At 36.4% G+C, this 15,516-nt stretch overlaps 1 protein-coding gene across 1 annotated transcript; it reads right to left on the bottom strand.

Moving 5' to 3' along the window:
• Positions 1 to 10,643: 10,643 nt before the first annotated feature.
• LOC110907927 (2-isopropylmalate synthase A) lies at positions 10,644 to 13,469 on the bottom strand. The gene is made up of 8 exons (XM_022152837.2): positions 12,798 to 13,469; positions 12,247 to 12,541; positions 12,071 to 12,160; positions 11,852 to 11,938; positions 11,630 to 11,730; positions 11,275 to 11,308; positions 11,112 to 11,186; positions 10,644 to 10,928 (listed from the first exon to the last, which is right to left on the bottom strand). The coding sequence occupies exons 1-8, from the start codon at positions 13,433 to 13,435 to the stop codon at positions 10,851 to 10,853; spliced, it is 1,398 nt and encodes a 465-aa protein (XP_022008529.1). The 5' UTR covers positions 13,436 to 13,469; the 3' UTR covers positions 10,644 to 10,850.
• Positions 13,470 to 15,516: the final 2,047 nt, after the last annotated feature.

Below are 15,516 nucleotides of genomic sequence, written 5' to 3'. Positions count from 1 at the left end.
GACAAATTACCTACGCAAACTAGAAAACAAGTCCACGCAGGGACCAATACAAGGATAGATGTCCACACAGGGACTGAAAGACAAGTCCACGCAGGGACTAAAAGACAAGTCCACGCAGGGACTAAATACACATATAAATGTCCACGCAGGGACTTGATTGAAATAGGAAATACAATAATACATATAGAGGTTAATGATCCCTCTTCTTTATTCCTTTTAACAGGTTTGCCAGACCCTTGAGGAATCCACGGTTGTTCTTACGTTCTTCTTCAAAATCTCGTTCCACCCTGTTTAAACGGTGGAGGATTTCTTCCTGCTCTGGTGGGGAAAAACGTGGCTGCTGCGATAGGTGCTGAGCCGGAGGTCTAGCAGGTACTGTATACCCATGAGTCGAGTATCCCATTCCCCAAGGAGTTCCATAAGGTCCTTCGGGATGAAGGGCGTGGTAGTTTTCCGCCGCTTCTATGTATGGGTCGGTATCAATATAGTTGTAGTGAGTGTGAACTGGCAGCTCAAACGGGTTGTATGCTGTGGAATCGGCGTATGTAGATATCGGGTTATCATAACCAAATGGTGGCGGAGGTGGTGCAACTGGTGCAGAATTCACCTCTGCAGTTGGGTTCGAAGGTCCACCCATTTGTGGGTCTTCAGGCAGTGGCGGATAATGACTGCCACTGGAGTGTCGAGGGGTGCTAAAGTGAAAATCCCCTCTTCGTGCGGATATTCGCGCGCCTGTTCTCCTACGCCTTGGAGGATCTGGAGGTGCTTGATGAACTGGTGGCGGTGGAGGCGGTGGCGTGACTGCCACGAAACGCGAATCCTCAGAGGGATCCTGCTACTGCTGTTGTTGCTGCTCATGAGGCGATAAATGGTGAGAGGGTGTAAAGTACCACTCATACTGGTTGAACCTTGCTTGGTAACTGTCTGGACCCTGATAGGGTGTTCCATGGAAAGATGATCCATCAGAGATCTCGATAGGATGGTTGGGGGTACCTCTTGGAGGTTTGACGGGATCCGTGTCCTCGTCCATGTCCATTGCATTGTCTTCTGAGAAATGGTCCTCCGGTCCCAATGGGTTAAAGCCCATTGGTTCTTGGACAAAGTTTGCCGGGTTGAACCGGCCCTGAAAGACAGGAGTAGGGTCGCCAAAGGAACGGTGCGAAACGGAACGCTGGAGAGGTATGAATGAAGGTTGTGGGTTATCGGGCTCGTTTTCCGAGTTCGGCCCAAAAGAGTGACGGTAAGAGGGTGTTGAACCGTGTGAGACAGACCGTCTAGCAGGCTCAAAAAGGTTCCTCCTGTTCCTCTGGGGATTGGCACTCATTGTACTGGAAGGAGCTCGCAGGTGAGAAGGCCCAGCCTCGTGATCGTTGTGGGTAGTGATTGGCCCTTTGCCTCTTCCTCCTCTTCTGAATCTCAGTGGCATATTTCCTGATTAAACAATTTAAATAAATAACAAACAATAAAGGACAAACTAAAGCAATAATTTGGATTTGTCCTAAGTTCTCGTCTAGACTCGAGTATGTGCAATTGTGTCATTGAGATTAAACACATAAGGATAGTGTTTAATTCAGTCAACGTTTGCTCTGATACCAACCTGTCACACCCCGATATTCACACGTTTCACCGGTGGGCACGGTGGGGGAGTATCGTGACGTAGTTGGTAACATTACAGTCAAACAACACAATATTTAAATGCACAGCGGAAGCAAAAGATAGATATATTTCAACTGAATGCTATTGTAATATCATGTATCACAAATAGTTGAAAATAATCCACAGGGGGATAAAAAAATAAATAGGAATATTGTTCAACAGTTGACATCCAAGCTTGCGAGACTTATTGTGGACGCTAGGAGAAAGCCAGCCTAGTTCGCATAGTACCTGCACTTAACCTTTTTGGGAAAATACGTCAGTTTACACTGGTAAATACATTCAACCGACACTTTTGAAAAAGGTTTAATAAAATTGATTTGAATGCACGTGGCACAAACTTTTATAACTTGGGATAATTATTTGAATATAATACTTGTAAACGAATTACATCTTCCTTATGCGTTCAGTAGCCCGATCCGTAGACCAGGTTAAAGACTAATAGACACACCACAGGTATAATGCCCACAAGGTTATTCCTTTAAGTGGGATACCATTTTTACATATGCAGCTGTCAGGTGTACGCCTACACCCCGTGCTCAGGTCGTGGCCATCTCGTAAGATAATGCCAAGGATATCCGGGACATGGTCATTAACCCCCCAAAGGCTTTAAGCAAACAAAACAAATTTTAAAACGGGTCATCTTGATAATACTTAACCACCAATCGATTAAGGTCAAATACCCGACCAAGCGGTATTTTATATACCGTACCCCAAGCCCGTATAAGGGAAAGTAAGCTAAAAGTATTTACCTTTGCAAAGTATATTTCACAAACAGCAATTGCAAGTAGCTTTTACCGGGTCTCCTATTCTGGAACGAAGGTTTATAATACCCTATTAGAATCCTAACGTGTCTTTAATTAAGCCTAAACTTAGACCAGTTAGTTTTAACGAAAGATACGGTTCGAACGCACGAACAAGCGAAGACCGGAATAGAATGTGATTTAGACCCAACAAGTTTGAAGACTTGTATAATATGGGTAATCCAACCACATTCTGGATTTTGAGATAAAAACGAAAAGGTTTGACCCGTTTCGGCTAATTTATGTAAACTAGTTACATAAACCGAACCGAACGCGTAAATGGCGTAACGGGTAACCGTAAGAGTCTTACAGATTTCCTAAGTTAATATGCTCTAAATATGTTGTGATATCAGTAGGATACCTTCCATTATGCCCATAACGAGTTTTAATCCCATAATATGCCCCGTAGGGGTATTTTGGTCATTTTAAAGATTATAAAAGAGTTTATTTATAATTCTGGTGTTCGGGTCTGAAGTAATCAGTAAAACCACTTACTTTAACAAATTACATTAGTAGGTAATAAGTCTTTATATGACAAAATGGTTTTAAAGTCAAACTATGCGTTTAATACGCGTAAAAGCCATTTTAAGCGATTTTCGGGTTAAACAGGAAATCTGAGTTTTCTGATCAGGTTACATAGTTCAAAATACTTTATTTATTATATAAAATCAGTAGCAATTGGATTTGTGTCAAAATACTATGTAGAACTCGTTTTATGTCCGAAAAGGGTATATTCGGTATTTACCGAATCAAGGTCATAACCTTAGGTTATGAGCAGGTTAAAATAATTAAAAATATTTAAAAATCTCAAAATATTATATTACATCAGTGTGTAAAAGGTTTGGTGTCGAAATTTGGGTTTAGATAGGCTTTATGCTAAGTGCGCCGTTTAATTAACACAAGTTTTCTTAATTGCGCTATTTAGCATAACTCCTATTCTAGACCTCGAATTGACATGAATTTTTAGGGACATGTTAGAAATCAATAACTAAGGTTATTGTCCTTTCACATATCCAAAATTCTCGTTTTAAGGTCAAAAGGGCATTATGGTCAACTTTTAAGCATATAACGGAAATGTGCAAAAGACTCAGACAAACAACGAACCAGTCACAGAGGGTCATACCATCATGTAACCTGGTCCTAAGGAAGTCCTAAGGCATATCCAAGTCATACTAAAACGGGTCAGAACTGAAGTCAAAGCAAAAGTCAAAGTTTTGCGACTTTCGGTTCCGAACCGGGTCAAAACAGTAAATGGTCGGATCAAACAAGCTTAGACCAGTTCTTATACTTATTATCAAGTTATATGAGTGATAAAATAGGTTACATTCCTTCTGCATTGTTAATTATATGTTAATTCGAAAATTAAGCTTCTATTGACTTTTCCTAAACAACTTTGACCCGACATTTGATCTAGTTAGAGCGGGAATCAGAGGGTGCCCTTTTGAGGGTTTAATGCCCAAATAGTTACCAACTTATAACTACCTTTGATTCGACTAATCACTGGACCATTAATGATTAATCGTTAAGTCAACCGCTAATTATGACGGTTTGACTTTTAAGCTAAAACTAAGCAAAAACTTAACTAAGAAAGGTTAAGCATACTTACTGAAGTCCTATGCACGATTAGGAAAGCTTAGAGAAGGCACTTGTGCTCCAGAAAGCTCCACAATTACAGAAGGAAGGAATGAACACAATGTTGCAACAATGTGGCTTTATATTGTGTTCTTAATCCATTGAGATCATGACAACTAGGTCTATCATTGATCCCAGATCGTTTACAAGTGTTTCCTAGTGCCTAGGAACTATTAGGGGTTGCCCATGTTGCTGAAAATATCTTACTAAGTCGGTTAAACGTTTATAACAGCCAACAGCCAAGCTGCTGTCGCTGGGCACCCCTTACGGACCGTATGGCGGGACCTTTACCCATGCTTGAACAGGCAACTTGCATAGCATTATTTTGAGCCAGGAAAATGTCAGTATGAGGCCTTCTTACCCATGCTTGATCAGTTGTCTCTACCTATCTTGCAATATTATTGGGTTGAACAATGATAGCATTCACAAACGAATGTTTTATTGAGCATTATTTTCATAGGATCCATTCTTGCAAATTTGGACATCCATTATTATTAGTAATCACCGGATTAAGGTATACTAGATGTTTATTAATCATGTTAGGGTCTTGGGATTTATAATGAAGTTGTTCAGAGGTATAAATTAACATGTCGATGTGTTTAAAAATCATGCCATACATCTTTAACTAAATCCGGGTTTATAATGCTTTTGTCGTATATGACACGTGTCATTATTTCATTTGACGGAAAATTTCGAGGTGTTACAAAAGGATTTGTAAAACTCATTTTATAGCCCAAAAGGGCAAAACCGACAATTACCGAATAAAGCTTAGAACCCTATGTTATGCTCAGCCTAAAAATAAATAAAAATCTTCAAAAATCCCAAAATATTATTTATATCAGTGGGTAAAAAGTTTGGTATAAAAATTTGGGTTTAAATAGGCTATATGCTAATTACGCCGTTTAATAAATAAAAAGCTTTTCATTTACGCTAATGAGCATAACTCTTAATCTAGACTTCAAACTGATGTCAAATTTTAGGGACAAGTTTATAAATCAGTAACTAAGGTTCCTATTCTTTTACATTTTCAAAAATCACGTTTTGAGGCCCGAAAGAGTGGTGATAAGATGGTGACAAACTTAGCGAGACAGGTCGCCTCGCTGGCTCAATATACGTCCTCCAATGCTCCTGAGGACTGGTACTCATCGTGATTGATGGGGTTCGCCGGTGTGAGGGTCCGGCTTCATGATCATGACCCGCCATTGGGGCCTTGCCTCTACCTCTTCTAAATCTTGGCGGCATGATTTATCCTATCAACATAAACAAAGATAACAACAAAAGAAATATATAAAGGACAAAAATAAATAAAATCAAGATTTGTCCTAAATTCTTTGTCTAGACTCGAAAGTTGAGGAATGTGCAACTGTGTAACTGAGATTAAACACAAAAGGCTAGTGTTTAATTCACTCAGTATTGGCTCTGATGCCATCCTGTCACACCCCGATATTTCCACGTATTACTGGTGGGCCCAGTGGGGAGTATCGCGACGTAGTTGATATCATCATAGTCAAACAACACAATTTAAATGCACAGCGGAAGCAAAAGATAGATATATTTCAAACCGAATAAAATGTAATATCAAGTATCACAAAATGGCTGATATAGATCCACAGGCGGATCAAATTAAAAGGAAACATTGTTCAACAGACTTTAAAGGCATCCAAGCTTGCAAGACTTTTATTTGATGCTAGGAGATGCCAGCCTATTCCGATTAGTACCTTCACTTAGCCTTTTTGGGAAAATACGTCAGTTTACACTGGTAAATACAATTTAACTGACTCATTTTAAAAAGGTTTATAAAAATTGATTTGAATGCACAAGGCAAAAAATATTTTATAACTTGGGATAATTATTTATATATAAACTTGTAAAAGAATTACATGTTCGTTATACGTTCAGTAGCCCGGGCTGAATACCGGGTTAAAGATTAATAGACACACCACATGATATAGTCCCGCGGCGAGTTATTCTCGAAACCGGCGGTTATATATTTTTATTTATAAATGCACTGGCGGGTGTATGCCTACATCCCGTGCTAAGGTCGTGGCCATTCTTATGAATGATGCCAAGGATATCCGGGACATGGTCATTAACCCCCCAAAGGCTTTAAGCAAACAAAACAATTTAAACAGGTCATTTCAATAAATTAACCTTCATACGATTAAAAATTCATTGCCCGACCAAGTGGTATTTTATATACCGTACCCCAAGCCCGTATAAGGGAAAATAAGTTAAAAGTATTTACCTTTGCAAGTATAATTCACAAACAGCAAGTGCACGTAGCTTTTACTGGGCTCCTAATCTGGAACGAAGGTTTTTAATAACCTATTAGATTCCTAACGGGTCTTAATTAAGCCTAAACTTAGACCGGTTAGTTTTAAAGGAAGATATACGGTTCAAACGCATGATTAAGCGAAGACCAGAATAGAATGTGATTTAGACCCGACAAGTTTGAAGACTTGCGTGATATGGGTAAACTAAACACATTCTGGATTTTGAGACAAAAATGGTAAGGTTTGACCCGTTTCGGTCAATCTATGCAAACTAGTCACATAAACTGAACCGAATGCGAAAAATGCGTAACGAGTAACCATAAGAGTCATATACAGGTTTCCTAAGTTAATATGCCTTAAATATGTTGTGACATCAGTAAGATATCTCCTATTATGCCCAAAACGAATTTAAACTCAAATTATGCCCCGTAGGGGTATTTTGGTCATTTAAAAGGTTATCAAAGAGATTAAATATAAATCTGAGTTTCAGATCTGATATAATACGTAAAAATACTTAATTTGATAAGTCATATCAGTAGGGTATTACATATATGTGAAATTTATCATTTATAACCAAACTATGCACCGAAGGGGCATTTTGGTAATTTCACATAAGCTTATAAGGTCAAATCTGGAAATTTGAGTTTAAAACCTTTGCTTACTGTTAAAGTATCAAAATTTACTAAAAATATCTGTAGGTATTAAGTCTTATATATTTAAAATAGTTTTAATACATACTATGCGTTAAAAACGCGTAAAAAGCGGTTTTAAGCGATTTCCGGGTTTTATAAGAAAAACTGATATTTTTATTATTCCAGAAGGCTTAAAATATTTTATTTATCATATTAGATCAGCAGAAAAAAGTTTGGTGTCAAAAGGATTTGTAAAACTCATTTTATAGCCCAAAAGGGCAAAACCGACAATTACCGAATAAAGCTTAGAACCCTATGTTATGCTCAGCCTAAAAATAAATAAAAATATTCAAAAATCCCAAAATATTATTTATATCAGTGGGTAAAAAGTTTGGTATAAAAATTTGGGTTTAAGTAGGCTATATGCTAATTACGCCGTTTAATAAATAAAAAGCTTTTCATTTACGCTAATGAGCATAACTCTTAATCTAGACTTCAAACTGATGTCAAATTTTAAGGACAAGTTTATAAATTGGTAACTAAGGTTCCTATTCTTTTACATTTTCAAAATTCACGTTTTAAGGTCATATGGGCATAATAGTCAATATTTAAGCATTTAACGGAAACATGCATATGAATCGGATAACTAATGAACCAAGTTGTATAACCTCAGAGGGTTATCCTAACATATAACCTGGTCCTAACAAAGCCCTAAGGCATTTCTAAACTATGCTCTAATGGGTCAGAACTGAAAGTCAAAGTAGAAGTCCACTTATGCGACTTTCGGTTCCGAACCGAGCTTAAACTGAAAATTGTCGGGTTGAACATGTTTAGACATGTTCTTACATTAATTACCAAGTTATGTTAATGATAAAATAGGTTGTATGGCTTCTACATTGCTAATTATGTGTTTATTTGAAAATTAGCTTCCTGTTGACTTTTTAAGATTAACTTTGACCCGACAATTGACCTAGTTAGAGTGAGAATCAGAGAGTACCCTTTTAAGGGTTTATTACCCACATAATTACCAACTCAAAGCTACTCTTAATTCGAGTATTGACTAGGCCATTAGTGATTAATCACTAAGTCAAACCTTAATTACGATGGGTTTGACTTTAGGCCATTAAACTAATAAAACCGAATTAAGGGAGGTTAAGGACACTTACCAAGGTCCTAAGCACGATTATGGACCCTAAGAAAGCTTGTTTGCTGACCAGAGAACTCCAAAAATCCTCAGAATGAAGTTTCAAATGTTGTGCTCAAATGTTTGCAAGTGAACCTCTATATATATGGACTTTGATTTCATAGGATCATGCCAAACAACTCTACAATTGTTATGAGATCCTCCCAGGTGTCCCTATAATGCCAAAAACCAGTTCCAAGGCCCCTGATTTTCGAAAACCACTCTTATAAGGCGGTGTAACTGGTTATACAGGCATCTGTCCAAAATTCTGCCCAGTTACAGGTCTTACGGACCGTAAGCCTTAGGCTTTGCGGTCTGTAACCGCTTTTCAGTAACCATCGCCCAGCTCCGCCACCTTGCGGACCGTAAGGGTTCACCTTTGCGGTCCGTAAGCCTTCATCAGAAGACAAAATTTGTAAACTTTAAAGTTTTGACCATGCAACTTTGAAATTTCTGAATCTCATGCTTTCTTTTCAGTGTAGGGACCATGAAACCAGACTTTGCATGGCCTTGCCATGCACTTACACATCTTGGATTCTTGTGTTGAATGCTTTTAACGAAAACTTGTCGTAAGAACCATAAAACTCAATTCTTATGCAAATTTGGATTATCAAATTAACCGGATTTGAATATGTTGGATGTTTATGGAATATATTAAGGTTTGGGATTTGTAAATAGGTCGCTCAGATGTATTTATTAACATGTCGACACTTTTAAATCCTACCATACATCCTTTAACTTGATCCGGGTTCATGACATGTTTATCTTACATGACACGTGTCTTTATTTTATTGGGTATGATTTTACGAGGTGTTACACGCTGCAACTTCAATGTTGGTGGTCGTTGGTTATAGTGTGGCATTGGTGCTATTTGTCACGGTTTTACGCCCCCGCCGCAACGCGGGGAGTTCAATACGATAAGTTATTTATATGGATACAAGTCATGTAACGTACTAATTATGATACTATTAATTGTATTGAGCTTATTTGGTGAATTACTTATTTGTATAAGATAGTAATACAGAGTTAACCGACAAAAACATCTTTAACACATTGTAAATGTGAATCTGATCAACAGCATGTCAATTTCGTTGGTCGCGGCGCAACGCGCGCGGGTCAATTTTCTAGTTATAATAGTTTATTATTATATTTACTTTTAATGCATATTTTTAATTTTTAATTGAACGACGATGAATAGTAACTTTATTTTTACAATAATATATATGGCTTTTTATTGTTTTTTTATTTAATATATTTTAATAGTTTATTATTATATTTACTTTTAATACCATATTTTTAATATTTTTACCTTACAAGTTATATATATATATATATATATATTGTTGATGAAGGACAATAAATAAATAGTAACTTTATTTTTATAATAATATATAAGTTTTTATTATTTTTTAATTAATATATTATAATAGTTTATTATTATATTTATTTTTAATAATATATTTTTAATATTGTTTACCTTTTTAAAAGCATACATTTCCTTTACCATTTTTTAATAGTTCTCTTTTATTTGTTTAGAACATATTTTAATCTATCGATTAATTTGATGCTTCTCTAATAATTTACGTTTACAACTTTTTTCAAAAAACTTAAGTTTTGATTTTTCCCTGACATTCTGTTATAAGTTTTGTTAAAAACGAATTTGTATTCAAAATAAAGTATTTATTTGGTATTAAAAATAGTACGATGATAAACTAAACCGTTCTAATGGTTTGGCTTTCTCAACAATATGTTTTATTTTCAAATCATGTTTGTTTTACATTATCATTTGTTCGGCTTCACTGCAACACGCGACATTAAGAAAACCTAGTAATATTTAATTGTCAAGTAAAAATGCCAATCAAGTAAGTAACCGTTTTGTTAAATGTCACTTCTTTTTTTCTCTTTTTGAAACGGTATATTTATTTATTTACGAAGGGGTGTAACTCAATGTGGTACCCTAAATTACTAATTGTATAAGAGTATAATAATAAGACGTGCATAATTGCATGCATGGTAAATAAGTGTGTGCAAACCTAAAACTTAAACATAATTAGACATAACTCTGGACGCCGTTAGCCGCACGAGAGGTTGGACGACATCTTCATATATAGTTAAATATTTGTGCCATACAGATCTCAGTTGAATGTTAAACATGTTTGTACTTTTGTAGTCAAAACCACAATAACTAACCATAGCAACTCCTTTCTAAAGATAAGCCGGCCGGAGATATGCAGTTTGGCGTTTTATTGTAGAGATCGTAGTTATGAATTACAACCAATAATTTCATAGATGCCATAGTATAGAATTAACGATATTTTTGTTGTTATATACCTACAAACTTTTAGATGAAGATGCCACAACTAGTAAGTGTACGGCATACCCCTTGTAGACACTTTTCAAAAATGTACGTCAGCTAAAAATTTCTAGCATACCCATTAGCAGAAAAGTATCAATTGAAAACACAAGTTTATTTGTATACAACAAATTTGCTTTCTTCTGGACGCAACACAAGTATAATTATTTTTAACATATTAAACAATTTTCACTCACAAATGGTATACAAAATGACAACTAGGATAATACTAAAATAACCCCTAAGGGGTGGTGAAGGTTATTGTGTAAAAAAATACAAAATGAAATTTTTGACACGATTATTAAGCAATACATCTTAATTCTATGCTTGATAATACTCTACTTGTGCCTCGGAAACTTTGTGTGATACCAATGTTATTAGATCTTCATCGGTGATAATCTGGGACATAAAGGAAGCTGCGTTAGTCATAATGTGTGAAAGGACGTACAAAGCATGCGTATGGCAGGCACGCTAGCTCAACGATTATAGCATACATGCGCTAGTAGTTAGAGTGAAACATTCGCTTTCCTAGTAATTAGATGAACATTTGATATCACGTAAAGAAGAGCTTTAAGTAGTTACCTTTTTCATCTCAGCTAGAGATTTAAAGCGCAAAAACAATTGGTTAAGTTCATTTTCATCAAAGTTGTAACCAAGCTGAAAAGAAATAGAAACACTTAGTTAATGAATGATTAATGTGTTAGTCATTTCGTTTGAAAATAGTGAACTCAAGATTTCACTATACCTCAAAAAGTTTGGCTTTCAAAGCATGGCGTCCACTGTACAACAATATTTGTAAACCAATTGTTAGTACTTACCAAAAGCATATATACATTTTTTTAAAGCTAAACCTAGATTATTACAACCTTTGACTTGACAATTTGGGCTTCTTAAACCAAAATTGAATTTGGTTAGGAATCCCGGATTAATTGACATGTTAAAGTTTTTAATAATCCAGAGTTATAACTCTAGAAACATTACTCCAATAATTAAATACAATATTTCTAGATGTTCTTTTCTTATATATTTTATTTAGAAAATAGCTTAACATATACAGGAAAGAGTAAAGACCATGCTATATACAATACAAATGAACATACCTAAGTTTTCCAAGTGTAAGTCCGGCTTCATTAAATCTATGAATTCCAATATCTTCAGGAGACATAATTTCATATGTACTCTTGTTCTTTAGGACCCCATCCTAAATAATAATAGACAAACATTAGAACAAGCAAAATGCCTACTTATACTAAAATGTCTTAAAATCTCTATGTGACTTCACTAAAGTTGTATATGTTTTATCTAATCACCAACAAATTAACCTGATGGATTCCACTTTCATGAGAAAATGCATTAGCACCAACAATGGGCTTGTGTGGTTGAACCCTCATTCCAGTATAGTCTTCCACCTAGATAACACATGTAAGTTCAAAGTGAATTACACCACGATCTGTTGGGATTCATGCGTCCGCAACACCACAACGTCAAAAAGCTTCTTAAAGAGCCAAGTGTTGAATATTATTAGAAGTTCTTATACATACCATCTTGCTAGTCATGGCAATGTGTTTTGTATCTACACCGGTGTAAAGACCACCTAGTAACTCCCCTTTGCATTTTAGAGTCATTACCACCTATAATCATGAGATGTAACCAACTTTTATATATTCGCATAACGGTTTTGTTGAACTATGAATTAAGAACATTAAACATTACACACCTCTTCCAAAGAAGCATTACCAGCTCTTTCTCCTATTCCATTTATCGTTACTTCTAATTGTCTTGCACCCGAATAAGCCCCCTCCAAAGTATTTGCAACAGCAAGTCCAAGATCATTATGGCAATGGGTAGAAATGACGACATTTGTAGCACCATGGCTGTTGGATTTTATGTCAGCAATGAGCTGCCCAAACTCGCGAGGCCAGTTATAACCAACGGTATCAGGAATGCAAAGAGTCGTTGCCCCTGCTTTTATCGCCTCACCTAGGACCTCATATAAAAATTCTCTTTCCGATCTATACGTTAAAAGAAAAAAAAAACATAACATAACACTAATAAAATCATCATTGATGTCACACCTAGAAAGTGAAAATGAAAATGAAAATAAAACTGAAACTTGACAGGTAACAAATATTAGATTGGCAGAGAAATTAATAAAAATGATTGGTTGTTTTAAGCTGTATGAGAATTTCACTTTAATAGTTTATTGATAGTTAAATGAGTCATATATATAATCAATCATTAGTTTCTGAATTTTATAGCACAATTTACCTTCCAGCATCTTCCGCGCCAAACTGAACATCATTACAACCCAAACTCCTAGCATATGCCACCATGGTCCTAGCCTTTTCAATAACTTGTTCCTTAGACATCTTTAACTTATGGTTCATATGAATCTCACTGGTGGCTATAAATGTTTGAATCCGCGGGTATTTTGCATACTTAACAGCCTCCCATGCTTTATCAATATCGTTCTTGTTGCACCTCGCAAGGCCCATAATGACGGGGATATGACCAGCGGCTGAGTTACCGACCTCTTGTGCTATCAACTTAACCGTTTCTAGATCGGCTTTGTTGGAAGCCGGAAACCCTGCTTCGATTATGTCGACTCCTAGCCTTGCGAGTTGATGTGCAATGGCGAGTTTTTGCTTCTGGGTCATCGAGGCTCCGGGTGCTTGTTCACCGTCGCGGAGAGTAGTGTCCAAAATGCGAATGCGGTTAGGGTCTTGGATATGGTGAGGAATGTAGGCATTGTTAAGGGTGCATGTGATCATTGAGACTGATTTTCGGGGTAGGGTTTTTGATGGTTTGAAGTAAGAGAACGTACGGTTGGTGGAGGTGGCGGCAATGGTGGGACTGTGGATGGTCGAAGAAAAGAAACTAGAGGTGTTAGAGAGAGAAGTCGCCATGCAAACAAAGCTTTATTTTCTTAATTAGTTATCGAGTAAGAAGATCTGATAGAGTGTGTATAATGATGGATTGTTGATCACTATATATAGACGTATAGATGGTCTTCTTCCGAATAGTTAGGTGTAAGTTTGTGATTTCTTTTGATTTTCCATCAAATTATAATAGTGGCACATGTGAGACAACATTCACTTTGTGTAGATATGATATATGTAATGAATAAAAAGGGAATGGAGGATACAACACGTGAGACACGATTAAAAATAAAAGATATAGTAACTTCTTTTATGAAAAAAATTAATAAAACCAAATAACTAAGATTTAATACCAGTTTTATCCAATTTAATTCTCGGTTTAGAACGTAATGAATTGAGTTTTAATAATCCAAAGTATTATAACTCACTAGTTGTAAAAAATCATACCAATAATTTAATCGATTGCAGGGTTTACTATTGATAATAGGGTTTACTATTGATAATATTAAAGTGAAAGTAATTTTTACCATAACTAAGGAGGATGCAATAATATATAGCTCAGAATATTACACTTTTTACATGTAAAAAAGAATAAATAGTAATGTAATACATAAATACATTATACATTAACATCCTCCCGTAAGCAAAACAATGTCAGTAGATACCTAACTTGTCACGGAACAACTTACATTGCTGACAGGACAGGCTTTTAGTGAAGATGTCCGCAACCTGGAGTTTGGTTGGAACAAAGCAGGTGTGCAATTTTCCTAAAGTAACAAGTTCCCTTATAAAATGATAGTCGACATCAATGTGTTTGGACTGCTTTTGGGTGAGAGATATGGCACTTTTATTATCACATAATAAGGTAGGGCGGTCTAGTGGAAGAGCATGTAGTTCGCGAAGGAGATGGGTAATCCATATCAGCTCAGCAGCAATTGAGGCCAAAGCCATGTCTTCATACTCACAACTGGAGTGATAGACAGTTGATTGTCTCTTGGCACTCCAAGATACAAGGTTGCCCCCTACGAAGATGGAGTAACCAAAGGTGGATCGTCTAGTGTCAACGCGTCGAGCCCAGTCAGCATCAGAGTACCCAGAATGGTCGTTTTGGTCGGACGAGAGAAAGTAAGTCCGAATGTTGTGGTGCCCTTAGTGTACCGTAATATCCGTTTACATGCTGAAAGTGATCTGTGGTTGGTTGTTGTAAAAACTGACTGACTTGGTTTACTGTAAGATCCAGACTTATAATATATATAATTTCGCAATTTCATTACATGATTAACCCAAATTTTTATTTCACAAAAGAAGATTTAACTAATGTAACTTAAAAGTTTAGTTGCATATCACTAGACGTCATATTTCACGAGCATTCAGGATTGTTTGGTTTTTGACGTGGCTTGATCTTCATCTGGTACTCAAACTTAGATATTACGTACCATGGGATAACATAAAAATGATTAGTGTTTAGGTTAAACAAACAACTACATTTTAAAACAACAAATAAAACATTTTTTTTGTTCAGGATTTCCCCCACGCCACGTGGGGGGAGCCTGGTTTCTCATTTTCTCCCAACCACAACCGCAATTATGGTTGGTTCCTTAGGCGAACCATAACATTCTAAGTACCATCTTCTGGTTTGGTGTTTTACAAAACTGACCAGTTACGAGGCTTCAAGCATTTTCGCTCAAGCCTCCTACATTCCTTGTCGTGGTTTCCTCATTATCTCCCAACCACCATCGAAACTATTGTTGGTGTCATAAGACAATATCTTGGCTTCTACGACCCTGCGGGTCGCTTATACCTTGGTTTTGTAAGTCCGTTACTATGTTTGTGGCTCTATAGACCACAAACGACCCGTTTAGTTCGCCACTCATAGTTCTCTTCAACCACGAGTGGCGATCATCCTTTAATCAATTCTCACCATGGTCCATGACCATGGTTGTTTTCCGTTAGGAAACACCTCCGCTTCTATGAACCGCGAGTCATTTATACTTCGGTTTTGCATGCCATTTGATAGGGTTTGCTTAAGCTCATTTCCACTTGGCCCAAAATAGGTCTTTCATTCAACTTCTTAATAGTATTTTACTTTGGTATCATTTTCAATATAT

The sequence above is a fragment of the Helianthus annuus genome, chromosome 11 (assembly GCF_002127325.2).
Source record: "Helianthus annuus cultivar XRQ/B chromosome 11, HanXRQr2.0-SUNRISE, whole genome shotgun sequence".
Classification (NCBI taxonomy): Eukaryota; Viridiplantae; Streptophyta; class Magnoliopsida; order Asterales; family Asteraceae; genus Helianthus; species Helianthus annuus.
Note: the sequence above shows the minus strand (reverse complement) of the source record. Positions and strands in the feature narration are given on the sequence as shown.